This window comes from Staurois parvus, unplaced genomic scaffold (genome assembly GCF_062004578.1).
Source record: "Staurois parvus isolate SC_StPar_1 unplaced genomic scaffold, SC_StPar_1.0 ptg000132l, whole genome shotgun sequence".
Classification (NCBI taxonomy): Eukaryota; Metazoa; Chordata; class Amphibia; order Anura; family Ranidae; genus Staurois; species Staurois parvus.
Genome location: NW_028317928.1, coordinates 3,080,482 through 3,105,385, shown reverse-complemented (window position 1 = coordinate 3,105,385; position 24,904 = coordinate 3,080,482). Strand labels below are relative to the sequence as shown.

The 24,904-nt window shown below is 46.1% G+C and overlaps 1 protein-coding gene across 1 annotated transcript in view; it reads right to left on the bottom strand.

Annotated features, from left to right (window-relative positions):
* Nucleotides 1-24,904, bottom strand: part of LOC149466167 (uncharacterized) — a 69,971-nt gene that overhangs the window by 20,101 nt on the left and 24,966 nt on the right. The window contains exons 7-12 of the mRNA XM_089672709.1: nt 14,580-14,600; nt 12,891-13,000; nt 12,642-12,781; nt 12,477-12,549; nt 11,590-11,694; nt 8,538-9,606 (exon numbers count right to left, since the gene is read on the bottom strand). Of these exons, the coding sequence (XP_089528835.1) occupies nt 8,538-9,606; nt 11,590-11,694; nt 12,477-12,549; nt 12,642-12,781; nt 12,891-13,000; nt 14,580-14,600 (1,518 nt within the window). The remainder of the gene's footprint in view (nt 1-8,537; nt 9,607-11,589; nt 11,695-12,476; nt 12,550-12,641; nt 12,782-12,890; nt 13,001-14,579; nt 14,601-24,904) is intronic.

Genomic DNA, 24,904 nt, shown 5'->3' with positions numbered 1-24,904 from the left:
AGAGGCTTGAGGCACATGAAGCTGTGGGAGAGGGAGCTGGAGCCATCCATCCAGGTAGGATCTATCATCCTAAGGCGTTGTTAGACTTTTTGAAATGCGGGGTCTAAACGTTTGGTAAGCTGCTTTAGTTGTATATGGTGGCTGGTGCACATAGGGTGAAGGGTTTGCATTCATGATGGAATATTGGAGTCTGAATTTTTTTTATTGGACTATTATAAGGAATACAATATATTAATAATATATCTTGTTTAATAATAATCTGATTTATGCACTCGTTATGAATTATGTGATTTTTGGAAACAATTGATGTTGGATATTTTAGGTGCTGCAGTCACAATTTAGATATATTTTTTTAAATATTTCTCATTGCACTCATATTTGCTATTGCACTGATCGGGTTATTTTCCAGCACGGTACCTTTGTATTTTAGTTTTCGTACACACTAAGTTAATTTTTTTTTAAATTGCTGAATTTGCTAGTTTTAGTTAAAAATCTACCTAAAATCTACAATTACCTAAAATTCCAGGCACGTGACATGCCAATCTCAGGTCTTTTTCCTTCTGACATAGGGTGGGAGGGTCTGGTCTGTGGTGCTCATGTTGCTCTCTGGTTATATGGGTGCAGCTCGTTGGCTCCCCACTTATGTCCATCACAGGGTCCCAAAGCTTTCCAGCATGGCTTCAGGACGAGGTACAGATACAAGACTGGTCATCTGAGCAGCAGAGAGTGACGGGAGGAACATCCAATCATCGGTCTGTGCTATCAGAAGGGGGCCCTGCAGGGGATATGATGACAGTGGATTCAGGTGTCCTTCCACCTCTAACTAATAGCTGCCATAAAGAAATAAACAAAACAACTTAAACTAGGAGGTTCAAGGTCCAAGTCTTCTCTCTTCTTCTGTGTACACGTGGTGGGGTTCCTATTCAAGTGTCCCTGATGTAGACACTTCCTATTGGCTGTCCAGTGGTGGGGTTCTCTCAGGATCCAGAAGAGCAAGCCCAGTGGTGATATCATCAAAATGAGACCAGCCAGCAAGGACACAACAGCAGTTCTAAATCACTGGTCCCTCGCACCCTAAAACTGGACCAGTGATAGAATTAGGAGGTTCGACACCCAAAACTTCTCTCTTCTTCTGTGTATAGGCTGTAGTGTTCCTATTCAGGTGTCCCTGATGTGGATACTTCCTATTGGCTGTCCAGTGGTGGGGTTCTCTCAGGATCCAGAAGAGGAATTCCAGTGGCGAGGTCATCAAAATGTAACCAGCCAGCATTGGCACAAGGGCAGTTCTGAATCACTAGTCCCTCACACCCTAAAACTGGACCAGTGAGGGAACTAGGAGGTTCGACACCCAAAACTTCTCAAAAATTCTCTCTTCTTCTGTGTACAGGTGGTGGTTTCCTATTCAGGTGCCCCTGATGTGGATACTTCCTATTGACTGTTCAGTGGTGAGGTCCTCTCAGGATCCAGAAGAGGAATCCCATTGGCGAGGTCATCAAAATGAGACCAGCTAGCATGGGCACAAGGTCCTCAGGATCCAGAAGAGGAATCCCAGTGGCGAGGTCATCATAATGAGACCAGCCAGCATAGGCACAAGGGCAGTTCTGAATCACTGGTCCCTCACACCCTAAAATGGAACCAGTGAGGGAACTAGGACACCCAAAACTTCTCACTTATTCTGTGTACAGATGGTTTAGTTCTTATGCAGGTGTCCCCAACAAGGACAGCCAAGGAAGCTGCCATCTTAGCCTCTGTTTGATCTGAAGTTGCCATGGAACTGCACTTGTGATCAGCTATGACATCAGCCATTTGATGGCTTGACAGTCGGCTGTAATAGTTATTATTCAAGGCAAGGCATGCTTTGAATTTAAAGAAGGAACTAAACCCATTAATTTAACGGTTTCAAAAACCAGTTACATTCCTGGCATGCTGGGAATGCTGTCAAATTTGCTTGTGCTCTCCACGGGTGTCAAACTGATGGCCCTCCAGCTGTTGCCAAACTACAAGTCCCATGAGGCATTGCAAGATTGACAGTTATAAGCATGACTCCGAAAGGCAGAGGCATGATGGGACTTGTAGTTTTGCAACAGCTGGAGGGCCACCAGTTTGGCACCCCTGTGTTAAACCATCAAATGTCTGGTGTCATAACTGATCACATATGCAGCACCATGGCAGTTGTAGTTCAGAGGATAAGATGGCAGCTTCCTTGGTTGAAAAGGACAGGTGGGTTTAGTTTCGCGGGACTACTACAGCCATCAAAGTAACCGTTTCCCAAAACATTCACAATTCAAGGAACGCCGTGAATGATAACTTTCAACCAAACCAAACTGTCAACCAAACTGTCAAATCATCAATTTACTTGTGTCCTAACTGATCAACGGCCAACCGCAGATCAAACAGAGACCAAGATGGAAGCTTGACTGTAAAGGCTTGGATGGTCTACTTCTGCTTTACCTGTTTTGGCCAGGCAAATAGCAATTGAGAGTTGGACAAAAATTAAATGTTAACAGAATATAGTGAAAGACTTTATTTTCTCCTAGGTGGGTTCCAAAGCACCTTGTCCTGGTACAAAAAGAGACGTAGTCTTCAATACTCACCTTTTCCTTGCTCTGGAAATCTAGTTCCCAGCCCTGGAGGACTAGTTTGTTTTGACCGCTCATTATCTTCACTTGTCCCTGCAGTTCTGCTGACTTCAAAGCCCCTGAGATGGACCCCTGCCACTGGAACCTGCTCCTCCACCAGCAGCAGAAAGTGTCTATATCTCACAGGCAGTGGCATGGACACCCAGAAGAAGGTCCTGCCAGATGTAAACAAAAGTAAAGAGGGTGTTTATCTTTTTTTTTTTATGGTTTAGTCAGTGGTCTCCAAACTGTGGCTGTTGGGCCAGATGTAGACCTTTAGTTGCCTTTACCTGGCCCTGGGGGCACTATTCCTCCCACTGACACCAGTGATGAGACACCCCATGATGGGGCACTATTCCTCCCACTGACACCAATGATGGGACACTATTGCTCCCACTGACACCAATGATGGGACACTATTTCTCCTACTGACACCAATTATGGGGAACTTTTTCTCCCACTAATATGAGGCACTATTCCTCCCACTGACATCAATGATGGGGCACTATTCCTCCCACTGACACCAATGATGAGACACTCCATGATGGGGCACTATTCCTCCCACTGACACCAACGATGGGACACTATTCCTCCCACTGACACCAATGATGATGATGGGGCACTATTCCTCCCACTGACACCACTGATGGACACTATTCCTCCCACTGACACCAATGATGGAACAATATTTCTCCTACTGACACCAATGATGGGGCGCTTTTCTCACACTGATATGAGGCACTATTCCTCCCATTGACACCAGCAATGGGGCACTATTCCTTCCACAAATACCAAAGATAGGGCACTGTTCCTTCCACAGACACCAGCGATGGGGCATTATTCTTTCCGCTGACATCAACCATGGGGCACTATTCCTTCCACTGACACTGATAGGGCACTTTTCCTTCCAGTGAAACCAATATTGGGGTACTATCCCTGCCACTAACACCAGTAAAGGGCACTATTCCTTCTTCTGATACCAACAATGGGGCACTGTTCCTTCCACTGACACAAATGGGGCACTATTCCTTCCAGTGACACCAACAAAAAGCACTATTCCTCCTATTTCCCCCTATTCACTGTGTCATTTTGTGTTGGTTTCCCTAACTTGCTCTTTAGTGTAGAAAAGTTTGGAGACCCCTGACCATCAGGAAAAGGGGATGGGGAGGGAGGCCAGGGAGTGCAAAGTTGGGCTTTAAAACTAGATGGACGTCCAAGATATGAGCACGGCATGGAAGTCAAAAACAGCAAAAGTCTGATTTCAGGGATCTAAAAATGTAATATATTTTCACAGAATTCTCATTATTAGTCAAAGACTTTAAAACACATTCCTACATGTTGAGAAAAAGAAAAACAGACAACAGAAATATTTGCACCTAGTAAAAATGGCTCATTAGTCTCTCTTGTAAGAAGTGGATCCAACAAAATCGGGATTTTGCCCACTGAAGACAATGTAACAAATTTGCTTTCAAGCTCCTCCTCCCTTGTGCTCCCCTGCCAGAGACTCAGGAATTACCCCGACTTCCAGGTATGTGGGAGAATGGCACTTTCTCTCTTACCTCCTATAATTTAGAGCTTAGCGCCAGAGCGGCCAACCTACAACACTGAGCAATAATAAATCAGAGCGCCATATCCAGGGCAGGGACAAGGGGTGGGCAGGAGGGGCGGTTTCCCTGGGTGCTGTGGGTATTTGAGGGGTTGTGCCAGAAGCGTGATTTGGAGGGGGGATTTGTACTTGGCGAATGGATTTGGGGGAGAAGATTTATACTAGAAGGTATGATTGGGGGGGATTTGTGCGAGAAGGGTACATTTTGGAGGGGGGGGGATTATTAGGAGGTGAATTTGGGGGGATTTGTGGTGGGAGAGGAGATTTTGGGGGGATTTGTGGTGGGAGAGGATTTGAGCTGGGAGAGGGGATTTTGGGGGGATTTGTGGTGGCAGAGGATTTGAACTGGGAGAGGGGATTTTTGGGGGAATTGTGGTTGGAGAGGATTTGAGCCGGGAGGGGGGATTTGTGGTGGGAGAGGATTTGAGCCGGGAGAGGGGATTTTGGGGGGATTTGTGGTGGGAGAGGATTTGAGCCGGGAGAGGGGATTTTGAGGGGATTTGTGGTAGAAGAGGATTTGAGCTGGGAGGTGATTTTGGAGGGGATGTGTGGTGGGAGAAGATTTGAGCTGGGAGAGGGGATTTTTGAGAGATTTGTGTTGGGAGAGGATTTGAGCCGTGAGAGGGGATTTTGGGGGGATTTGAGGTGGGACAGGATTTGAGCCGGAAGAGGGGATTTTGGGGGGTTTTGTGGTAGAAGAGGATTTGAGCTGGGAGAGGGGATTTTGGGGCGATTTGTGGTGGGAGAGGATTTGAGGCGGGAGAGGGGATTTTGGGGGGATTTGTGGTGGGAGAAGATTTGAGCTGGGAGAGGGGATTTTGGAGGGATTTGTGTTGGGAGAAGATTTTAGCCGGGAGAGGGGATTTTGGGGGGATTTGTGTTGGGAGAAGATTTTAGCCGGGAGAGGGGATTGTGTGGGGATTTGTGGTGGGAGAGGATTTGAGCCGGGAGAGGGGATTTTGGGGGGATTTGTGGTGGGAGTGGAGAATTTGGGGGGATTTGTGGTAGGAGAGGATTTGAGCTGGGAGAGGGGATTTTGGGGGGATTTGTGGTTGGAGAGGATTTGAGCAGGGAGAGGGGATTTTGGGGGGATTTGTGGTGGGAGAGGATTTGAGCCGGGAGAGGGGATTTTGGGGGGATTTGTGGTGGGAGAGGATTTGAGCCGGGAGAGGTGATTTTGGAGGGGATTTGTGGTGGGAGAAGATTTGAGCTGGGAGAGGGGATTTTGGAGGGATTTGTGTTGGGAGAGGATTTGAGTCGTGAGAGGGGATTTTGGGGGGATTTGTGGTGGGACAGGATTTGAGCCGGAAGAGGGGATTTTGGGGGGTTTTGTGGTAGAAGAGGATTTGAGCTGGGAGAGGGGATTTTAGGGGGATTTGTGGTGGGAGAGGATTTGAGCCGGGAGAGGGGATTTTGGGGGGATTTGTGGTAGAAGAGGATTTGAGCTGGGAGGTGATTTTGGGGGGGATTTGTGGTGGGAGAAGATTTGAGCTGCGAGAGGGGATTTTGGAGGGATGTGTTGGGAGAGGATTTGAGCCGTGAGAGGGGATTTTGGGGGGATTTGTGTTGGGAGAAGATTTTAGCCGGGAGAGGGGATTGTGTGGGGATTTGTGGTGGGAGAGGATTTGAGCCGGGAGAGGGGATTTTGGGGGGATTTGTGGTGGCAGAGGATTTGAGCCGGGAGAGGGGATTTTGGGGGGATTTGTGGTGGGAAAGGATTTGAGCTGGAAGAGGTGATTTTGGGGGGATTTGTGGTGGGAGAGGATTTAAGCTGGAAGAGATGATTTTGGGGGGATTTGTGGTGGGAGAGTATTTGAGCTGGGAGAGGTGATTTTGGGGGGATTTGTGGTGGGAGAGGATTTGAGCTGGGAGAGGGGATTTTGTACTGTAAGGGGGAATTTTTGTTTGGGGAGAATTTTGGCTTGCAAAGGGAATTTCTGCTTAAGTGTGAAGATTAGTGCTAATTTTTTTTTGGGGGGAGGGAGATTTTTGCTAACAGATAATGCTCAAACATTTGCAAGGGGGAGGGGGGGGAGTTGTTGGTATGTTCGCCTTTGGCACTGGATGACCTTGTCATGTCCATGTAACCTCTTATGCGTTCCTGTACCTGACCCGTTGTTGCCGTCTCTGACTATGCTTTAATGCCACCTACCTGAACCCCAACTTGTCTTTGGAATCCGCCTGCTAATCTGCTCGTCTCTGCCATTGCTGACCTTGGCCTGTGCCTTGACTACTCTTCTGCCTCATGCCTATGCCTGATCTGACCATTTGTTACTGACCTGGAGTGCTGCCTGCATCCTGCCTTACGGTCAGCCAAGTGCCTGCTGACTGGTTCTCCACTTCCCTGGTTCTCACCAGTCTGCCCGGTACTGACAACCTGTTATCTGCCAGCCAGGGCCGATGCTACCACCAGGCAAACTAGGCAGCCACCTAGGGTGCAGCCATGGCCGCTGGTTTCCCTGTTCTCCGCCATAGCCAGATCGAGGGGCTTGGGGGGGGGGGATTGGGGGTTATTTTTGCTAAAAAGGGGGGGGGGGAAACTCGGTAAAGTGGGAGGATTTTATGCTGGGAAGGGTAATCCAGAGGGGTCTTAGTTAGAGGGGGGGTTTGGGGGAATTTGTCCTAGGTGGGAAGATTGAAGGTAGAGGATTGGTGCTGGTGCATTTGTGCTAGGAGAGGGGACTGGAGGGATTTGTGCCAGGATAGGGGATTGCAGGGATTTGTGCCAGGAGAGGGGATTTGAGGGATTTGTGCTAGAAGGGGGGATTGCAGGGATTTGTGCCAGGAGAGGGGATTGGAGGGATTTGTGCTAGAAGGGGGGATTGCAGGGATTTGTGCCAGGAGAGAAGATTGGAGGGATTTGTGCTAGAAGGGGGGATTGCAGGGATTTGTGCTAGGAGGGGGGCTGGAGGGATTTGTGCTAGGAGGGGGGATTGCGGGGATCTGTGCCTGGAGAGGGGATTGGGGGGGATTTGCGCCAGGAGAGGATATTGGGGGGGATTTGTGCCAGGAGAGGGGATTGGGGGGATTTGTGCTAGGAGAGGGGATTGGGGGGATTTATGCTAGGAGGGGGGATTGGAGGGATTTGTGCTAGGAGGGGGGATTGCGGGGATTTGTGCCTGGAGAGGGGATTGGGGGGGATTTGTGCCAGGAGAGGGGATTGGGGGGATTTATGCTAGGAGGGGGGATTGGAGGGATTTGTGCTAGGAGGGGGGATTGGGGGGGATTTGTGCCAGGAGAGGGGATTGGGGGGGATTTGTGCCAGGAGAGGGGATTGGGGGGGATTTGTGCTAGGAGAGGGGATTGGGGGGGAAATTTGTGCTAGGAGAGGGGATTGGGGGGGAAATTTGTGCTAGGAGAGGGGATTAGGGGGGTTTGTGCTAGGAGGGGGGATTGGGGAGGTTGTTCTAGGAGAGGGGATTGGAGCAAATTTGTGTTGGAAAAGGGGATTGGGGGGGGGATTTGTGTTGGGGGGGGGGTAAAATTGTACTAGGAGACGGGTAATTTGGAGAGGGTTGTGGAAGGATTTAGGTGGATTTATGCTAGGAGGGGGATTTGGGGGAGAGGGTTTGTGCTAGGTGGGATGAAGTAGATCTTCAGGTGCAATTTTTTTTGCAGGGGGGGGGGTTTCGTGCACAAAGCTGGTCTTGCCTTGGGCACAAATTAGGCTAGCACCGACCCTGCTGCCAGCCAAGCATCTACCAGTCTACTGCCCTCCAGTCCAGAGTCTGCGGTTACCTACCTGCAGACAGTCAGTGCCAACCATCCATCAGCCCTGGCAGACACTGACTGTCTCTACCAACGGGCTCCCAGCCCATAGACTGCAGGACCAGCTCCTGGCCCTCGTACCTCTGCATTCTCTTGTGCTTTCTGTGATCCTACCAGGGGGCCCTAAGCTGGAGCTGTAGGAGAGGCCTTCTTCTTCAGGTGCTCCCACCAGGTATGTGACGACTGCATTCTGCTTCCTTGAACTAGAGATAACCCTGGATCCAGGGCCTCCCACACCTCTATGAATGTTTTGTGATGAGGGGGGGTAAATACGGGTCTCCAACAGGTGAAGTGTGGGTATGGGGGGGACGTAGGCATTAGCAGAAGAAAGGGATGGAGCTATCAAAACCGATCCTATTACTTTTCTTCCTCTGGATCAACTGGGGTTATAGGATTGTTATTATTATTTTTTTTTCCTGTGGTTGAACTGGATGGACTTTTGTCCTTTTTCAGCCAGACTAACTATGTAACTTTGTGCTTAACGGACTCAACTGCCAAATCCCAAACCAGGAACCTCTTGTTTTTGGTGGGAGCCGAGATGTGACACTAGGGCTGGTTTCTGAGTAAACCGCTTCCCGCATTCAGAGCAGGAATATGGCTTCTCCCCGGTGTGGACTCTCTCGTGCCTAACCAGAGTTGATTTACGCGTAAAACATTTCCCACACTCGGAACAGGAATAGGGCTGAACCCCAGTGTGGACTCTCTGATGCTGAAATAGGCTGGATATATCTGTAAATCCTTTCCCGCACTCCGAACACAAATAGGGACGGTCGCCGGTGTGGATTCTCTGGTGTTTGACGAGAGACGACCTGTCAGTAAAGCACTTCCCGCATTCCAAACAGGAATACGGGAGATCACCCGTGTGGATCCTCTGGTGCTGAACCAGCTTTGACTTGTCCGTGAAACATTTCCCGCACTCCGAACACGAAAAAGGTCTCTCTCCTGTGTGAATTTTTTCATGTACGGTAAGATTTGACTTGTACGCAAAACGCTTGCCGCATTCGAGGCAGGGAAACGGTTTCTCTCCGGTGTGAGTCTTCTGATGCGCAATAAGATTGCCTTTCTTTTTAAAACTTTTCCTGCATTCGGGACACGAATACGGCTTCATCCCCGTGTGACATATCCGGTGTTTAAAAAGACTCGATCTTTGGGTAAAACATTTGTCGCAGTCCGGACAGGAATACGGTTTCTCCCCCGTGTGAATCCTCTGGTGTAACAGGACATATCCTTTCTGGGTAAAACATCTTCCGCATTCGGAACAAGAAAACGGCTTCTCGCCCGTGTGAGTCCTTTCATGGCGGTCAAGGTGCGATCTGTACGGGAAACACTTTCCGCACTCTGAACATGAATACGGTTTGTCCACGGAGTGAGTCCTCTGGTGTGCCATAAGCTTCTCTGTCTTGGGAAAACATTTCCCGCACTCGGGACATGAATACGTCTTCCGCGAGGAACAACCGCCATATGAAGGCGAGTCTGACCCGTGAAGTATCGGATGGATAATTGGGATAACAGGACTTTCTTCGGAAGAATTGGGCATGATGTCATCGCCTTCTGTTTTACCATTGGGCAAAATGTTCGGACGCTTCTCTACACCAATCCTTCCCTTGTGTCCATCTGGAGGGAATAAAAAATTTTAGTAAAAAATACAGTCAGACTTCAAAATAGAGATGCACCAATATTGTTGTTTTTTTCACTTTTCAGTCAAGTACTCGCCGATACGGAGTACTGATACCTTTGTGGTGCGATTTGATCAAATACAAAATGAATGCCCACAAATCGCACTACAAAGAATTGCATGAGATATGAACAGGAACGTGGTGATTCCCGTCTGAATCACAAGTGGTTTCCCGCACAGCTCCTGTGTGAACCCAGACTTGTTATAGTGACTTAATGCCTGAGATCACACAGGAGTAGTGCGGAAAATTTCCCTGCATGACGGGTTCCACCAGATACGGCTCTCGATCCTACTGTGGACATTAGTGGCTGCGGCTTGGGCTCCTCCTGCCTCTCCCATGGCTCTCTCCCCCCAGCCTCTAGCTGCTCTCTCCCCCCAGCCTCCAGCTGCTCTCTCCCCCCAGCCTCCAGCTGCCCTCACCCCCCAGCCTCCAGCTGCTCTCTCCCCCCAGCTGCTCTCAGCCCCCGGCCTCCAGCTGCTCTCTCCCCCCAGCCTCCAGAGGCTCTCTCCCCCCCCAGCCTCCAGCTGCTCTCTCCCCCCCAGCTGCTCTCAGCCCCCGGCCTCCAGCTGCTCTCTCCCTCCAGCCTCCAGTAGCTCTCCCCCCCCCCCCGGCCTCCAGCGGCTCTCCCCCCCCCCCCGGCCTCCAGCGGCTCTCTCCCCCCCGGCCTCCTGTGACTCTCCCCCCCCGGCCTCCTGCGGCCATCTCTCCACCCAGCCTCCAGGTGCTCTCTCCCCCCAGCTGCTCTCAGCCCCCAGCGGCTCTCTCCCCCCCCGGCCTCCTGCTGCTCTCTCCCCCCTGCCTCCTGTGGCTCTCTCCCCCCCGGCCTCCAGCTGCTCTCTCCACCCAGCCTCCAGCTGCTCTCTCCCCCCAGATGCTTTCATTCAGCCCCCAGCGGCTCTCTCCCCCCCGGCCTCCAGCTGCTCTCTCCCCCCAGCTGCTCTCAGCCCCCGGGCCACCAGCTGCTCTGTCCCCCCAGCCTCCAGCTGCTCTCTCTCACTAGTCTCCAGCTGCTCTCTCCCCCCAGCCTCCAGCTGCTCTCTCCCCCCAGCCCCCAGCTGCTCTCAGCCCCAAGCCTCCAGCGGCTCTCTCCCCCCCCCCCCCCGGCCTCCAGTGGCTCTCTCCCCCCCGGCCTCCAGCGGCTCTCTCACATCCCAGCCTCCAGTGGCTCTCTCTTATCCCAGCCTCCAGTGGCTCTCTCCTGCTAGCCTCCAGTGGTTCTCTCCCCCCGACCTCCAGCGGTTCTCTCCCCCCCTCCCGACCTCCAGCGGCTCTCTCCCCCCGACCTCCAGCGCCTCTCCCCCCCCCCCCGACCTCCAGCGGCTCTCTCCCCCGGACCTCCAGTGGCTCTCTCTCCCCGGCTCCCAGCATTTCCAGCTATCCACTGGACCCCCTAGCCATCTCCCCCCAGTATGAATGTGAGTTAGGGACCTTAGATTGTACGCTCCTCGGGGGCGGGGATGTGAATGTACAATATATATGTAAAGCACTGTGTAAATTGATGGTGCTATATAAGTACCTGAAATAAATAATTAAATAAATAAATTGGACAGAAATGACACTCAGTGCTCTGGACTGAGACAAGTACACATTACAGAGGGATGTGCTTTGTTCATATTTCATGTCTGAGGTTTACAACCACTTTAAAGCTGAACTACAGCAAAAAAATATGTTTTTTGACATGTGCAGATGCAATAATAAATCCACACTAAAAAAAAAAAAAAAGGTTGACCCATGTGTCTAAGCTGCAGCGTTGGAGTACTCATTGACTGGAGAAGGGGAGTTTGTTATGTTCATCACCCCTCCTCCACTCACAGGGCTTCTTGCGTGTGTTGAAAAGACTGGAGGAGCTGCAGTGAGTTCAGCTTTAAATGAAAAGAAGAGATTTTGTCATTCATTTCTGCAAGTAATGTTTACTTCCCACCTGTGCTGATCTCTATGGGGGTTTCCTCTTCTTTAATCCTAACACGTCCTTCTTCCTCCTCCTCAGCTTTGACGTCTCTCTGAGTGTCTCTGGTGTCTCCGGGGTCTGTGAATAAAGATGAGAGTGAAGCCCCCTGTACTGAGATGTATGAGAGACCCCAGAGAGTGTGTGTGGGGGGAGACTGGTCATGTCTCAATGACATGATGTAAGGAGGAGAGGCGGAGTCTAATAGAGGCTGATGGCTCCTGACCCCCCACTGGGCACATACTGTCCCCCCATTACTGTCTACTGACAGAGGAGGGGGGAGAAGAGATTGTTGTAGTGACTAAACAAGGAGGATCTGGGACTCTTCTCTGGATTTAGTGTTTATTCCTCACCTGGGCTGATCTCTGAAGTACCTTCCTCCTCCAGACATGGCCCGTCACCCTCCAGACATGGACCGTCACCCTCCAGACATGGACCGTCACCCTCCAGACAGGGACCGTCACCCTCCAGACAGGGACCGTCACCCTCCAGACAGGGACCGTCACCCTCCAGACAGGGACCGTCACCCTCCAGACATGGGCCGTCACCCTCCAGACATGGGCCGTCACCCTCCAGACATGGGCCGTCACCCTCCAGACATGGGCCGTCACCCTCCAGACATGGGCCGTCACCCTCCAGACATGGGCCGTCACCCTCCATACATGGACCGTCACCCTCCATACATGGACCGTCACCCTCCATACATGGACCGTCACCCTCCATACATGGACCGTCACCCTCCATACATGGACCATCACCCTCCATACATGGACCATCACCCTTCATACATGGACCATCACCCTCCATACATGGACCATCACCCTCCATACATGGACCATCACCCTCCATACATGGACCATCACCCTTCATACATGGACCGTCACCCATCACCGCCTCTTCTTCATCTTCAACTTTAACAACAATCAGCCCTCCATCCTGGATGGACAAAACACAGTTTATTTATTAGTAACTTTACTTATGTTAAAAGGAGAATATCAGTTCTAGTTAAGACCCTCAGTCCCACCTACCTGGTCATCCTGAGGGATCTGAGGTTGTTCCTGAGGAATCTCCTGATCCTCCTGAGGGATCTCCTGATGGTCTTGTGTGGAGTCCCGGGAATACAGAGGACGGGGACATCTCTCTGGTGGGTTCCCATTACTGGATCCATCTGTAGGAAACACACACACTGACTGAATACATTGTTTCTATGTCTTTATATCAGAGGATGTGTGTATCTAGGTGGATCCTCAATACAAGAAATGAAAGTCTCCTCTTACCCGATGACGTCAGGGGTGGCCGGTCCTCCATCATGACGTCCTTGCCAGTGACACCAATGTCAGATCCTTGTCTCCTTCTATAGACTCCCACCGTTTTGTATATCTGATTCCTGTGCTGGGAATGAAGAGTTATCTGTTCACTTTGCTCAATAAAATCAGAAACACATTTGTAGAACATATTATAACGGGCAACACAGAGGCTGGCACTTCCGCCCAGTGCCTGGAATCCCTACTTGCATCAGTGTCCCCCCTTACATTGAGTCCCCAGATATCCTCCTTACATTAAATGCCCCCTTAAATCATGAGTCTCTTTCAGAGTTTTCTCAATGTTACCCCTTACATCAGGGTCCCCAGAGTGTTCACCTTACATCAGAATCCCCCCGATATAAGTGTCCCTCCTTACGTTAGAGTGTCCAGAATCCCTATTTACATCAGTGTACCCAGAGATCCCCCCCTATAAATCAGAGCCCCCCCGAGTTTCATATTTACATCAGAATCCCCATTTACATCTGAGTTCCCCCTTACAACTGAGACTCCAGTTTCCCCTTCCATCAGAGTCCATAGTGCCCACCCTTATATCAGAGGCCATAGTATCTACCACCCCTATCAGAGTCCTCCCTTATATCAGAGTCCATAATGCTCACCCTTATATCACAGCCCTCCATTATTTTAGAGTCCACAGTGTCCACCTTTTATATCAGATTCCTTCCTTATATCAGAGTTTCATAGCACCTACCTTTATGCCAGAGTCCATAAAGTCCAACCTTATATCAGAGTCCATCCTTATATCAGATTCCATAGAGGCTACCCATATATATCAGAGTCCACCCTTATATCAGAGCCCTTCTTTATAGCAGAGTCCAGCCTTATCTCAGAGTCCATAGCATCTACTTTATATTAGAGTTAACAGAGCCCTCCCTTACATCAGAGTCCACTCTAATTTTAGTGTCCTCCTTTATATAAGAGTTCATAGAGTCCATAGCATCTACTTTATATCAGAGTCCGTAGAGTCCACCCTTATATTAGAGTTTCATAGCGTCTACCTTTATATCAGTGTCTATAGCATCCCCCACTATATTAGAGTCCACCCTTATATCAGAGTTCATCCTTAGTTCAGAGCCCTCCTTTATATCAGAGTCCATGGAGTCCTCCTTTATAACAGAGTCCATCCTTATATCAAAGTCCATAGCGTCTACTTTATATCAGAATCAATAGAGCGTTCCCTTACATCAGAGTCCACCCTTATATCAGAGTTCATAGAGTCCATCCATATGTCAGAGTCCATAGCATCTACTTTAAATTAGAGTCCGTAGAGTCCACCCTTATATTAGTTTCATAGCATCTACCTTTATATCAGTGTCTACAGCATCCCCCTCTATATGAGTCCACCCTTATATCAGAGTCCATAGAGTCCTCCTTTATATCAGAGTATATCCTTAAAGTCCATAGCGTCTACTTTATATCTGAGTCAATAAAGCCCTCCCTTACATCAGAGTCCACCCTTATATCAGAGTTCATCCACATGTCAGAGTCCATAGCATCTACTTTATATCAGAGTCTGTAGAGTCCATCGTTATATTAGAGTTTCATAGCGCCTACCTTTAAATCAGTGTCAATAGCATCCCCCCTCTATATTAGAGTCCACCCTTATATCAGACTTCTCCTTTACATCAGATTCCCCAAACTTACCCTTTTATCAGTGTCCAGAGTCACCCTTTATATCAGAGTCCCAATAGTCCCCCTTACATGGGCACACACTCTCCAGCCACACATTCCCAGCAAGAGGATTCACACACTGCTTCATATTATCCTTCATCTCTGGGCTACAACAAGATGGCCGCTGGTCGTCCTGCATTGAGTACAACAATGAAAATTCTTGAATATAACCTCAAGTTAGCTGTTGTTGTAGTTTCCAGAGACCGATGTCGGCTGTCATGTATTTCAAATTGATTTAAAGTTATAATTAAGAAGATATAAAAGGAATCTTAAAGTTGTTCTCAGTACAGGAGGGTCGGCGGCCATTTTGTTGTAGTCCAGTTACAAAAACATGGAATATGAGGCAGTGTGAGAATCTTCCTGGTGGGGCGTGAGTGTGGAGAGTGTGAGCCCAGTGATATCCTCCCCACACTCCTTTCCTTCACATACTGCCCACTGTCCTACCCTCCACACTCCTTTCCTTTACATACTGCCCGCTGTCCTACCCTCCACACTCCTTTCCTTTACATACTGCCCGCTGTCCTACCCTCCGCACGTTCCTTTCCTTCACATACTGCCCGCTGTCATACCCTCCCCACACTCCTTTCCTTCACATACTGCCCGCTGTCCTACCCTCCCCACACTCCTTTCCTTCGTATGCTGCCCACTGTCCTACCCTCCCCACACTTTTTTCTTTACATAGTGCCTGCTGTCATACCCTCCCCACACTCTTTTCCTTCACACACTGCCCGCTGTCATACCCTCCCCACACTCCTTTCCTTCGTATACTGCCCGCTGTCATACCCTCCCCACACTCCTTTCCTTCGCATACTGCCCGCTGTCATACCCTCCCCACACTCCTTTCCTTTGCATGCTGCCCGCTGTCATACCCTCCCCACACTCCTTTCCTGCGCATACTGCCCGCTGTCATACCCACCCCACACGCCTTTCCTTCGCATGCTGCCCTCTGTCATACCCTCCCCACACTCCTTTACTTCGTATGCTGCACATTGTCATACCCTCCCCACACTCCTTTCCTTCATATGCTGCCCGCTGTCATACCCTCCCCACACTCCTTTTCTTGCGCATACTGCCCGCTGTCATACCCACCCCACACGCCTTTCCTTCGCATGCTGCCCTCTGTCATACCCTCCCCACACTCCTTTACTTCGTATGCTGCACATTGTCATACCCTCCCCACACTCCTTTCCTTCATATGCTGCCCACTGTCATACCCTCCCCACACTCTTATTCTTTACATTATGGCCATCTTCTTACCCTATGCACTAACCTCCTTCACATACTGCTTGCTGTCATACCCTCTGCCCTCCGCACCGACTTCCCATTGTCATACCCTCTACACTCCTCTGCAATCCCCTTCTCCTGTACATACTGCCCTGGCAGGGCTGAGTGTTTGTTCATAATAGAAAATTACTCAGATCTGTGAGTCTATCTGCAACTACTTGTACACATACACAGCCTCGGTCAATCCTCTATTGGCACAGACCTTCCTTGGTGTTATGAAGCTCTCTTCCTCTTACCCAGGTCTTCTCAGTGTTATGGAGCCCCTAGTGCTATGGACCTTCCTTGGTCTTATGGAGCTCCCTTCCTCCTACCCAGGTCTTCTCAGTGTTATGGAGCCCCTAGTGCTATGGACCTTCCTTGGTCTTATGGAGCTCCCTTCCTCCTACCCAGGTCTTCTCAGTGTTATGAAGCCCCTAGTGCTATGGACCTTCCTTGGTCTTATGGAGCTCCCTTCCTCCTACCCAGGTCTTCTCAGTGTTATGGAGCCCCTACTGCCATGGACCTTCCTTGGTGTTATGGAGCTCCCTTCCTCCTACCCAGGTCTCCTCAGTGTCATGAAGCCCCTACTGCCATGGACCTTCCTTGGTGTTATGGAGCTCCCTTCCTCCTACCCAGGTCTTCTCAGTGTTATGCAGCCCCTACTGCCATGGACCTTCCTTGGTATTATGGAGCTCCATTCTAAGACAAAGATTTAATGGTTATAAAAACACAAACAATTATTAATCATAAGCTAACAAGGCCTTCAATGTGGTCTTTTTCACTTTATTTTAACCTAGTAATTCAATGAATACCTGTGCCATGTGCAAGTCAGGAAAGAGAGGGGGAGATTAGAGAACTAAATTCATGACTAAAGACCTGGTTAAGAGGGAAGGATTTGGGTTTCTAGAGCACTGAGCTGACTTTTCAATGGGATGCATCCTGTATGCTAGAGATGGTTTGCACCTAAATGGAAGGGGGTCTGCTGTGCTGGGGGAGAGGTTTCTGGGGAGGCTGGAGGAGTATTTAAACTAGGATTGAGGGGGGAGGGAGAATTAGACTATAATGGGGTAGACAGATCAGGCAGGGGTCAGTTCTTATTGGTGAGTGGAATGGGGAAAGTTGGGGGAGGACTATAGCAGATAATTAGGTTCCCATGTTACAAACAACCATTGGAATTGGTACCATTTGTATGAAAACAAAAAATATGGAAAGTACGTGTGCATAAGATGTCAATGAATGGCTTCATTCTTCACGTGACTGTGCCATTAATATTCCTGGCTATGTTCTCTTTCAGAGAGACGGGAAAAAGGAAAGGTGGTGGTGTCTGTCTCTATGTGAGAATTGATCTCAGAGCGAGTGTGAAAAAGGACCTAGTTGATGGAGAGTGTGATGAGCCTGAAGTATTATGGGTGGAACTGCACAAGGGGGTGCGTGCTACAAAGGTAATCATTGGAGTTTGTTATAGGCCTCCCAGTGTTAATGGGGAGGTGGAGACTCAGCTCCTTGCACAGGAGGGCTGCAAGGGCTGTGACAGTGATAATAATGGGGGATTTTAACTACCCGGAAATTGCCTAGAGTAATGGTACTACAGGAACAGTTAAAGGGCAAAAATGTATAAACCTACTACAGGACAATTTTATGGTACAGTTCATAGAGGCCCCAACTAGGAATGATGCTCTGCTGGACCTGGTAATCTCAAACCATGCAGAGCTTGTTACAAATGTCCATATAAAAGAACATCTGGGTAGCAGTGACCATTACATGATTTCATTTATTGTTAGCTGTAAACAGCGAGCACATACGGGAAAAATAAAAATACTCAATTTTAAGAGAGTTAATTTTCCAAGGCTGAGAGCTACTCTCCAAGACTTAGACTGGGAGGGAATATTGGCATCGATGAACACAACACAGAAATGGGAGTTCTTCAAAAAGACTGTATGTGAACACACTGCAAAATATATTCCCATGGGCAACAAGTTTAAAAGGCTAAAAATCAAACCTATGTGGCTTACGGCCAAAGTTAAAAAAGCTATAGATAATAAGAAAAGAGCTTTTATTCAATATAAAAATGAAGGAACGCTATCATCGTTGTAACGGGGTTAGCTCGGCAGTGGGTGTGTGTGACCCCCTGGATGGGTGCACAACACACAAAGACAGGCACAGCAAAACAGTGGAGGTGAAAAAACAGAAAGGTGCAGTTTATTTACACTATGTAGAAAAAATGCCAAACCAAAAAGAAACATCAAATTAAATCCTGGCGAACTTGGCTACTTACTGTACAAACAGCTTTCCCTAGCTACCCACTAGGTACAACCTGATGCTATACCTAGTTGCTAGTAGTTGGAGGCTAGCCACACAGGCTTTTGTCTCCCTGCACACAGATAAGCTGTTCACTCCCCCAGTCAGTTCAGGCATCGATCTGGTTCCAGATTGGAGCAACTCCCTAAGCAAACTGGGAAGTTTTATACCAGCCTTAATGAGCCCACTACCTTCAGCTGGGCTCATTACCTCAGTGCTGAAGGACTCAGCACTTCCCTCTAGTGGAACAAATCCCCATAAAGTCTGAACCTTGGACAAATGTATTGTCCATCCAGGACGCAACGCGGTGATTTCACCTGCCTACTGTCACATCGTTTAAACATTACAAAGAATATAACAGACTATGCGAAAAGGAAAAAAAGACTGCAAAAATTGAAAACAAGCTACAGATTGCAAAAGATAGCAGGACAACCCCAAAAAATTATTCAAATATATTAATAGTAAAAAGGTTCGGTCCGAGCATGTAGGCCCTTTACAGAAAAATCTAGAGTGGGTGATTGAGGACAAAGAGAAGGCAAATTTATTAAATCCCTTCTTCAGCTCTGTGTATACAAAGGAGCATGGGGGGCTCTTGTCCATAATGGGCGTGGTACTGACACAGCTCCAGATGATTCACATTGGTTCACAGATGGCATACACCCACGGGTCCTTAAAGAATAGAGGTCTGTCATTTCAAAGCCATTGTTTCTAATTTTTAGGGATTCTTTAATGACTGGCATAGTACCACCAGATTGGTGTAAGGCCAATGTGGTGCCAATATTTAAAAAGGGGTCAAAATCTTTACCAAGTAATTATAGACCTGTTAGTGTAACTTCTATAGTTGGGAAGATTATTATTATTATACAGGATTTATATAGCGCCAACCGTTTGCTCAGCGCTTTACAATATAAAACGGGACACAAAACAGCAACAGTACAATACAAGAGGGATAGTGGGCCCTGCTCCTCAGAGCTTACAATCTAGAAGATACTGGAGAGTTTAATAAAAGACCACATAGATGAGTTCTTGCTCGTAAAAAATATTTTAAGCAACAGACAGCATGGATTCATGAAAGACAGAAGTTGTGAAACAAATCTGATTTCTTTTTATGAGGTGAGCAAAAACTTGGACAGAGGGGTGGACGTGGTATACTTGGACAGAGGGGTGGCGGTGGACGTGGTATACTTGGATTTTTCAAAGGCGTTTGACACAGTTCCCCACACACGGCTAATGTGTAAGGTAAAGGCTATGGGCGTGGAAAATGTAAATGGGTAGAAAACTGGCTAAAAGATCGTATTCAGAGAGTAGTGGTTAATGATTAATACTCTGAATGGTCTAGGGGTTGTCAGTGGTGTACCCCAAGGTTCAGTGTTATTAGTGGGGTACCCCAGGGTTCAGTGTTGGGAACCTTACTTTTTAATATGTATATAAACAATAGAGGGTCAGGGATTATAAATCCCATTTCAGTCTTTGCAGATGACACCAAGCTGTGCCATGGAATAACATCCTTATAGGATGTCTCCAACTTACAAGTCGTCCTCAATGCACTGTGTAATTGAGCAATTATGTGGCAAATGAGGTTTAATGTTTACTAAATGTAAGGTTCTGCACTTGGTGGCTAAGAATATGCATGCATCATACATACTAGGGGGGGTACAACTGAGGGGGTCATTAGGGGAGAAGGGTCTGGGGGAATCAATGGTGGAAAAGGATATGGGGGGGGTCAATGGTGGAGAAGGATCTGGGAGTCCTGGTAGATCACAAGTTTAATAACGGCATGCCAATAATGCCAAGCTGCGGTTTCTAAAGTGAGCAAAATCCTCTCTTGTATTAGGAGAGGTATAGACTCCAGAGAGAGAGAGATATCATCTTACCCCGATACAAATCATTAGTAATCAAAACAATAGATCCAAACAGGAATCTACCCTCTTTCAATAAATCTACTATATATGTGACAACAAAATATTCCCCATATACTTTCTACAAAATCATAAATCCAGTGTCTCTGTGATTTAAATCCAATAATATAAAGTCCAGTGTCTCAATAACGAAAAAATATATAAAATTAAAAAATAAAAATAAAATAAAAAGAAATGAAAAAATGTCTATTTCTTGCAGTGTTGATTGTTGTGAAGAACCTCAAAGAAAAAGAAACTCACAATAGTGCATTACCATAATACCACAAAAAAAAAAAAAAAAAAAAATAATATAAAATAAAATTTATGAATATATATATATATATATATATATATATAAAACACATGCACACACAAATGTGTATCAAACAATTGTGCAACCTTTAAGTGAAAAATTATATATTTAACACTTGTGAGAACCTTCCAAAAGAGAAAGGTAATAAAACACTTGTGCTCATAAATAATAAAATCATGAAGTGATCTACTAAGTGAGATTCCTCCCCACACGTGACACTTCTAGTGAGTAAGGCCAATATACCCTTACCAACAGTAGATGAAACTCACGCCTTTTGTATATATATATAACTGGAAATCCTCCAAAGAAGCTTTATCCTCCTCTCCTCCTTCGCTTGCTGTTAGGATGATCTTACCATGCCTTCCACATCCATAGGTTTATAAAATATAACGTACCTCCATGTATGTTTCAAGTTTTAATGAATCCACTTGTATAAGGAGTTGAAAACATAGGCATATAAATAGTATAATCAATTTTGGACAAGCCCCACTGAGTGGGGATTACCAGGCAGTTCCCACAGTTCCCATGCAGTCCACTCTCAAGTGTCCAGTGATTCCTCAACAAAGATGGCCGCTGCGACACTTCCGGTTCCTGCTCCTTGCGTATGACGTCACTTCCTCTTGACGCGTTTCGTCACATCCGGGACTTAGTCATAAGAGAGATAGACGTCCTGACACCTGGCCACAATAAATACTGCTCCTCCACTAAATGACGATACTCCGATCGCCATATTGGAAAAGGGAAACATCGCCCTTACTAAACTGCACAGCCGCACAGCTTACTCCCAGGAAATAAACTCCCTGTACATACAAGAGCCAGGAACGTATCTAGTGGGATCTCACAGCCACACATCCTCCTAACAGGAAATGGGCTCCCTATACACATAAGAACTGGGAACATATCTAATGGAATCGCATACATTATAGGGGCTGTTTTCATACTCTAGATACAAAAATTATATTAATATATATATTAATTACACAGTAAATAAAATAATAAGTTAAAACCTGAATAAAACAATTAATTAATAACCCTTACTTTCTATATGCCCTAGCAGACATTTATTGTATTATATATCTAATGATAGCTACTCCCCTAGCACCACCTGCTGGTCATAATAAATATTGCTATTTTATAATATCCTACCAAATTACACATACAGTTGATTTTAAGTATCAATTAATTCTTATTTAATCTAAAATAGTTAATACAGCTAGAAGAATATTTATTTCAAGATATTTATATGATTAAGATAAATAAAATTGTAACAAAGACATTTATTAAAATTTAAAATTATTAAAAATTAGAAATAAAACAATTAAGGTCTAAATCCACATTTAATCCTCTAGGTCTAAGTGTTCTTAATTGGAATATCCAAAATGTTTCATTTTGCGATAAAATTTTAATTTTATCACTCCCTCTCCAGTGAGCTTCTATGGAATCAATCCCACAGAATTTCAGGGTTCCTGGATCACAATTATGGATATCCCTAAAATGTCTGGAAAGGCAGTGGTCTTTTTTACCTTTTTTAATATTGTTCACGTGTTCGCTCAATCTTTTATGAAGGGGTCTTGACGTTCTGCCCACATATTGTAAGTGGCATGGACATTCTAATACGTATGTAACAAATGTCGACTTGCAGGAAATAAACTTCTTAATTTCAAAGCTCTTTCCTGTATTCTGGGAAGTAAATTCTTTAATCGATCTGTTACGAATACCTGTTATTTTACATATGGAACATTTTTTACAGGGGTAAAAACCTTTAAGATCACACATGTTCAACTTCTTTTTCATGGGGGGAGAGATGACATTTTTTACTAAAATATCCCTTAGATTGTTCGTTCTCTTATAAATAAAAGTAGGCTTCTCCGGTATTATCTGGCCCAAGATTCTATCCTTTTTTATGATTGGCCAGTGTTTTTTAATGATAGATTCAATCTCTTTATATTGGCAATTATATCTCGATATAAACGCATAATCCACCCTTTTATTTCTCTCTTTTATTTGTTTAGATTGGTACCTCACTTTCTGATCTCCAATATAATTTTTGCTAATTTCATACCTAATTTTTTCCAACTTCGTGGGATCATATCCTTTTAATTGATACTTAAAATCAACTGTATGTGTAATTTGGTAGGATATTATAAAATAGCAATATTTATTATGACCAGCAGGTGGTGCTAGGGGAGTAGCTATCATTAGATATATAATACAATAAATGTCTGCTAGGGCATATAGAAAGTAAGGGTTATTAATTAATTGTTTTATTCAGGTTTTAACTTATTATTTTATTTACTGTGTAATTAATATATATATTAATATAATTTTTGTATCTAGAGTATGAAAACAGCCCCTATAATGTATGCGATTCCATTAGATATGTTCCCAGTTCTTATGTGTATAGGGAGCCCATTTCCTGTTAGGAGGATGTGTGGCTGTGAGATCCCACTAGATACGTTCCTGGCTCTTGTATGTACAGGGAGTTTATTTCCTGGGAGTAAGCTGTGCGGCTGTGCAGTTTAGTAAGGGCGATGTTTCCCTTTTCCAATATGGCGATCGGAGTATCGTCATTTAGTGGAGGAGCAGTATTTATTGTGGCCAGGTGTCAGGACGTCTATCTCTCTTATGACTAAGTCCCGGATGTGACGAAACGCGTCAAGAGGAAGTGACGTCATACGCAAGGAGCAGGAACCGGAAGTGTCGCAGCGGCCATCTTTGTTGAGGAATCACTGGACACTTGAGAGTGGACTGCATGGGAACTGTGGGAACTGCCTGGTAATCCCCACTCAGTGGGGCTTGTCCAAAATTGATTATACTATTTATATGCCTATGTTTTCAACTCCTTATACAAGTGGATTCATTAAAACTTGAAACATACATGGAGGTACGTTATATTTTATAAACCTATGGATGTGGAAGGCATGGTAAGATCATCCTAACAGCAAGCGAAGGAGGAGAGGAGGATAAAGCTTCTTTGGAGGATTTCCAGTTATATATATATACAAAAGGCGTGAGTTTCATCTACTGTTGGTAAGGGTATATTGGCCTTACTCACTAGAAGTGTCACGTGTGGGGAGGAATCTCACTTAGTAGATCACTTCATGATTTTATTATTTATGAGCACAAGTGTTTTATTACCTTTCTCTTTTGGAAGGTTCTCACAAGTGTTAAATATATAATTTTTCACTTAAAGGTTGCACAATTGTTTGATACACATTTGTGTGTGCATGTGTTTTATATATATATATATATATATATATATATATAAATATATTCATAAATTTTATTATATATTATTATTTTTTTTTTTTTTTTTTTTTTTTTGTGGTATTATGGTAATGCACTATTGTGAGTTTCTTTTTCTTTGAGGTTCTTCACAACAATCAACACTGCAAGAAATAGACATTTTTTCATTTCTTTTTATTTTATTTTTATTTTTATTTTTTAATTTTATATATTTTTTCGTTATTGAGACACTGGACTTTATATTATTGGATTTAAATCACAGAGACACTGGATTTATGATTTTGTAGAAAGTATATGGGGAATATTTTGTTGTCACATATATAGTAGATTTATTGAAAGAGGGTAGATTCCTGTTTGGATCTATTGATTTGAGTTTAAGCTTTCAGGGGGTTGAAAGTTTTTTTTTCCAATTTGGAATTGGTGTAGGAGCAAGGGTGGTTTTGGTTTTACATTATACCTATATCATTTTCACATTATATTTATAAATCATTAGTAATACCTCATCTTCAAGACAAAAGGTCTTGAAGATGACATCATAGCATCAACTCAGAATGGTCCTCAGTAGTTTGTATGGCTCCCACGTGCTTGTATGCATACCTGACAACATCGGGGAGAGGCTCCTAATGAGACGACGGATGGTGTCCTGGGGGATTTCCTCCCAGATCTGGACCATGGCATCACTGAGCTCCTGGACAGTCTGAGGTGCAACCTGGTGGTGTCGGATGGACCGAAACATGATATCCCAGAGGTGTTCTATTGGATTTAGGTCAGGCGAGTGTGGGGGCCATTCAATGGTATCAATTCCTTCATCCTCCAAGAACTGCCTGCATAATCTCCCCACATGAGGCCGGGCTTTGTCGTGCACCAGGAGGAATCCAGGACCCACTGCACCAGCGTAAGGTCTGACAATGGGTCCAAGGATTTCATCCCCATACCTAATGGCAGTCAGCGTGCCATTGTTTAGCCTGTAGAGGTCTTTGCGTCCCCCCATGGCTATGCCTCCCCAGACCATCACTGACTCACCACCAAAACGGTCATGTTGAACCATGTTACAGGCAGCAGAACGTTCTCCATGGCTTCTCCAGACCTTTTCATGTCTGTCACATGTGCTCAGGGTGAACCTGCTCTCATCTGTGAAAAGCACAGGGTGCCAGTAGTGGACCTGCCAATTCTGGTGTTCAATGGCAAATGCCAATCCAGCTCTATGGTGCCAGGCAGTGAGCACAGGGCCCACTAGAGGACGTCGGGCCCTCAGGTCACCCTCATGAAGACTGTTTCTG